General features: G+C 38.6%; 1 protein-coding gene across 1 annotated transcript; it reads right to left on the bottom strand.

Moving 5' to 3' along the window:
- Positions 1–2,436: 2,436 nt before the first annotated feature.
- Positions 2,437–5,015, bottom strand: LOC109465932 (dynamin-1-like; the record flags this gene model as incomplete). The annotated part of the gene is made up of 2 exons (XM_019763418.1): positions 4,743–5,015; positions 2,437–2,513 (listed from the first exon to the last, which is right to left on the bottom strand). Coding segments are annotated over exons 1-2 (244 nt in total), but the record flags the coding sequence as incomplete, so codon positions are not given.
- Between the last annotated feature and the right edge of the window lie 985 nt (positions 5,016–6,000).

Genomic DNA, 6,000 nt, shown 5'->3' with positions numbered 1-6,000 from the left:
CATTCATAAAGTGTATAACATGTCAGACATGAATAATCTTAAACTAGTAGTAAATTACTTTTCTTTCAATGGTATAATTCATTATTTTTTCAGGGTACTTTTATGTTTGTTATCATCACCTTGAACAAATAATTCCCCAACTTTCTTTTTTCTGCACTTGCCACCACAATGAACGTATAATTCGGGCATGATCATGTACATTTTTCTCAGAATCACAGTATACGTAATTCCTTTGCAGGATACACACTCAGGATACATGAACCTACATGTAGTTTCCTAAAAAATAAAGAAATGTAAGAATTTTAGCATGTAAACAAATAAACAGTTGAGCAGCATTCTCCAAGCAGATGTAGGGAGGGAAGCCAACAGTGCACAAATGTACCTGTACAAAATGGCTGAAAGCACAAAATGTTTATCACACTGTACACGTGACAGAAATATCCCCTTATTCTAGTGGACTCTTCCATTTCATGGATGGTTGGATGGCCTATTTCCTAGTTGACACGCCTGCATGGGCTGTTCATCCCAATTTTTAGCAAAACCAATCAAGCTCTTGATTTGCCCATCTAACACACGTGAAGGCAGTCCCTTGGGACATCATTGACATACATGTAATCTTATAATTAATATAAAGTCTATACATATATTGAATGATATAGCAAATAACATCACCAAGTTCAGAAAATTCATAGAAAATCTTCATGGTACCCCTCCCATTCTATATATTCTCTACTAATCTTTGACTAGTTTTAGTAGTAGAAGAAAGACAACCATCAATACACAAGTACATGTTTTATATAATGACCAAGTGTATATATAGCATAGACACATGCTTAAAGTCTTTAAGTCTTGTCAGATTTACAATGCTGCCAACGTTATATTTTCATTTTGGTAGGCATCTTTCCTCCTTGAAAAATGATGGTAGCACTCTAGGTCTGGTGTGGCCATGTAATAGTAAGACTTCTTGAAATAGAATGTTGTTTTAAATGACACATTTGCGAGGTTGTACGGTGGATGATAACATAATTGTAGCATGATTCATGTTTAACATTTATACTGGTATTCATGTATATATAGCTGGCAATGATTGGTGTTTCATTACCAGACGTAAAGAGAAATTGGTGAACGTCGCTACATGCATAATTCAGACCGTGCCGGTTGCAAATGAAACGTTGGTGACCTAACGAAGCGTGGGGTGGAGTCGTTCGCTGTCATTTCCCGTGACAAATCACTGCACACCGACAAATCAATAGGCATCCTTTTCAACGGGAGAAAATCAATAATACGTACACAAGTATCCAGCCATTGCCCCACACCCACTGGGACCTGCACTGTTATGCTGCTTTTAAAGACTGCTTCTTAGTAAGAAACAAACTATATGGAACCAATGATTGTTTCACTGTTGCACAGTGTGATGAAAGACTGAAGACTGTTATAATTATTGTGCCAACAACAAGCATACTGCGACTACATGGCATTTCTTTTATTCATGTTAAGAAATCTGGGCACAATTTTTGTTCATAATAAATTTAATTGGAAAGGCCATTTCCATTTTTAAATGTCAATTGCTCACAATTATAGCACAGAGTGCAACTGACAAAATTCTGTACAAACTCTGAATATAACTGCTCTGAAGGTACATATAACCAGTAGAAAATGTGAAAGATACAAAAAATGTGATGTGTACCCTGGGTACCAGTGTGTTATTTCGATAAAGGATTGGATTCACAAGATTTTCACTGTTATTTCAGTAACTCATGTGACAGGTAAAAAAATACATGTATATATTGCGTGAAAGCCTCTAATAATGGCTTGCCTCCCCTGGGAATGAGATTGGATGACATACCAATAGGTCATCTCTTTCCCAGCATCACCACGTCCCTTTGACCTTTCTAAAGAAGCGATGATTACAAAACATCCTGATCTCTACTGTCTGAAGATGATCTTATCCTGCGACAATGTGACTTTTTCTCACAGACACTGTGGGACATCTTTCCTCATCTACCGGTGCATCGATTTAAGCAGAGATTGCGGCTTTCTCTGGTCCCATTTCTAGATGTCACGCAGGGGCTTTTACTTCAAGGTCATAGGACTATCAGGACCTTGGATGACCCCAAGTCGTTAGAGAGCTAAATTTGCATATACATAAGACTTGGCGCATACTAAATCAGCTTGTTCAAAATGTTGCATGTGCAATATTTGTGCAGTTAGCAATTAGTTACATAAATTGTTGAGTTTAACTGTCAAATGAAGCCCATTTAGGGTACAAGAAAATATTGTACGTAGTGAGAGATACCGGTATACCCCTATTGTAAATTAGGATTTGGGCACTGTCACACTGACATGAGTATTGAATTAAGTAACTATCATACTTGCATCATGCATATATTTACATGTAGGGTTTTATTAAAAGGCCTGTTTCTTCACATAACTCACCTGCTTTTGGGTTGTGGATAAGCTGCAACACCAGGGGTCGTCTGGTCACTATACCCGACCCTCGGGGTAGGAAGTCCCTGGGAACACACAAACGAAAAATGTCTGGATCATCAAGTATGAAACATCAATGAATTTTAGACATCCAGGTAGAGCATTACTGGATAAATTCTTTCAAAGAGTCAGACATTTCAGATAGCATCCACTCTCTTTCATCAATGACTGACTTAAAATGCATTCTGCGTATGTACATGTACAAATGTATGAAGCACAGGTATTACTACTTCTTACGGGAGAAACCTTGCTTCCGTTTCTAATCCTATGTACATTAAGTTATTACACTTAGTTCGAGCTATAAATTGGCAATGTCAACACAGGCCATAATTAGTAATGTCAAGCCTCAAGACATACATGTACTGAATGTCCATTTCATTTCACAATTGTAATTTTATTTAATGTAAAACAGTTTTACAATGTTACACTAGTACACTGTACAACATATACTCTTCTCTCATATAAATACAAAATTACATACGTAGTTTGTAAATTTCACATTTCCTCCATTATAGTATACTAATCAGTATGCTATGCGCTAGAGCTGTGGACAGTGCCACTTAGTCAAGAGGGTTTAATACATTGTACTTCCCCGCCAATGGCACTTCAAAATGCTTGACGAGTTCTCAAATGAAATTTATGACAAATTGTGATGGGTAGCGTGCCATTAGGTCAGCCATAAATGCCACTGTAGCTATCTGGAAGCAAAACCATTCTACACGGTCAGCCCAAGGACAACAGTTGGCAGGAATACAAGATGTGTGAGCGTTAATATTCATGACATAAGGGGGGTATGATGTCGTGCAAGACCCTAGATACACTCTGTGGGCAAAGAAGAAGCGAAACAGACAAATCAGTCGGTATTAACTTTGGAACGTGTTTAAACTATTTCATACACAAATCACTTCCTACTGTAAAGCCTACTAAAGATAATTTGACAAAAGAAGACAATACGTACACATGTATGTTATTTCAAATTCAAGTTCCCCAACTACAATCCAACTGTGACAAAACATTTCTTGTTTTCAAGGTGAGTTTAAAAGAACAAATACCACTGGAAGGTGTTTAAACTATTTTATATACAAATCACTTCCTATTGTAAAGCCTACTAAAGGTAATTTGGCAAAAGCAGAAAATATGTATGTTATTTCAAGTTCCCCAACTGCAATCCAACTGTGACAAAACATTTCTGGTTTTCAAGGTGACATTAAAAGAACAAACACGCAGTGGAAGATTGCAGTATGTGTGTATTAAAATTAAACATGGCAACGCAAACAAACATGACACTGTATTTGGACAGTTTAACGGAAACATTACTACAAATATGCAAATTAAGGTAAGGAACTGCAAACAGAAACACCTGTGCTTTTCTAAGTAAGGAGTCGCTAATGTGACCTAACTGTGACTATTTTCGGAAGGTATGACTTGCGCTTCTATTGACGGCCTATGACCTAATGTGTGTGCATCAAACAATAGAAGCTAAACAATAGAGTAGGTGCCACAGAAGCCATAACAAAGGTAACAAAGGCAGGTAGTGTTCAAAGTAAAACTACATGTGTATTCTAATATGTTTATTACACCTAAAGTGGCTTAAGATATTAACATAACACAGCCCAAAATAAACAAAATATTTAATTTGTTTAGCAAATGGTTGCATTGAAAAACAAGTGATTTGTTTTAAAACTCTTACTAATGAAAGAGGTCATAACAAAAGTGATTTGTTGCCGTTTACAAGGATTGACAGGCAAATTACGGCAATGTCACCTCCAAATGAATTTTTAGGATCAAAATCAATCACCATCATAATAGTGTCATGCAATCCATTCGTGATAAGGGCACAAATTCCCCACAGAAAACCCGTTACGTGGGCTGACCCGATCGGTTGATTGAATTTTCTCAACAACTTGATTAGAAATGTCACAGATCGAGGTAGATCGGAGTGATGCCTGCCGACTTGTGAATATTTCTGCTAGTGTCTTGCTGAAGTGGTGAAGCCCCGGTGGTCGATACGGGATGGTACCGTATGTATGTATGAGTTTCCCAAATAGGGCAAAGCGGAAATACATCCCGTCATCTCCTGCAGGGAGCCACTGTTGTGATCCTCCAAAACGCCCGGGTCTGGGCGGATCGCCGGCTTTCTACTGTAGTGCACTAGTAGAAACTCTGATTTATAGGTCAATACAGATGCGGGTATGCAGGGTTTGGATGTATCATACCAAAGAAATAACGAAGTTGTTGACAAAATCTTCTCTCACCTGCCAACGAAATTTTCCAACACACTGCTCTTCCCGGCACTTTGCCCTCCCACCACGGCGATTTGTGGCAGGTCCAAGTCCATGCGATGCCCGACCTGGGAGAAGGCATCTTGCAGTTTGTTCACCAGGGGGATCAGTTCCTCCAATCCCCTGTTAGCCCACGCCATATCGTTCGTTTAGACCTCAGAAAACGCCGCTAAAGATGCAATAGAATCACGTCTCCATCTCCACCCCCTTCTCAAAAATCAATATGGCGGCTGTCAGGGTAGTGAGCATGCGCGGCCGGGACGTCCCGTACAGCATGTTGGGATACCCACAACTGAGCTTCAACAAAATGTCAAATTTAAATCATTTCATAAAGTCTGTATCTTTCAAAACAACCTTCTAACTGAGCACAGACATACCGTACACAGTTTGCATTGATGATATCTGGGTCTAACGAAGCATGTCGTTGTTTTTAGTGACCATAAATATGAGACACACACCCCTCTGCGGGATTTAGAATGGCCCGCATGAATCCTAGTCACATGCCTCAGAGATGACGGATGTCACCAAGTATTACTTGTAATAATGACCCCCAAGTCATTCCTTCACCCTTATCTGCAACTCCCAGACACGCGTCCCTGACTAGGGGGACATCGCTCATGACAAAATGTCATCAGTTGGCTTCTATTAAAACTTCTCATGTCTCTGGAACATGCAATTGTATCATCAAACATTCCGCTGAATCCAAGGACTGTCTTTTGAGTCATTGATGAGGGCAAGGACATTATTCCTATAATGCCCTTGATGAGGGCAACATTTATCCTTTAGTTCTCATCTGTCCTAGATGATGTGGCTTATGCAAAAGGAAACAATGTTGAGTGAAGGCCATTCAAACCTAAAGGAAAATTCAAGGGTTCCCAATGTTGAACTTCTTCCTTCCTATTGAATATGGAAGATGTATAACGTTACAGGATTTAATTTTGTATAAAAAATTTGTGGACCAAGAAATTATTGTTTTAGTAGCTTGTTGCCCTTTGTTCAAATCTCTGAACAAAGAATTACAGTTATGGAGTCTAATTGGTGTGTAACAACTCACCATCTTAGCTTCCAGTGCAGCTCTTCTAAAATACACAACCTCACCAATAAACTATCATCAATAAACAAAGATGAATATCCTTTGATTTTTTGTCCTTTCCTTGCTAAATGGTCTTTGATATATAATTCCAAGTAGTCATAGTCATACATGACAAAATGCACTTTCAAAATGAATGTA

The sequence above is a fragment of the Branchiostoma belcheri genome, unplaced genomic scaffold, assembly GCF_001625305.1.
Source record: "Branchiostoma belcheri isolate BF01 breed outbred unplaced genomic scaffold, Haploidv18h27 scaffold16, whole genome shotgun sequence".
Taxonomy (NCBI): Eukaryota; Metazoa; Chordata; class Leptocardii; order Amphioxiformes; family Branchiostomatidae; genus Branchiostoma; species Branchiostoma belcheri.
The sequence above is the reverse complement of the archived record's forward strand: the minus strand, read 5'-3'. Positions and strand labels throughout refer to the sequence as shown.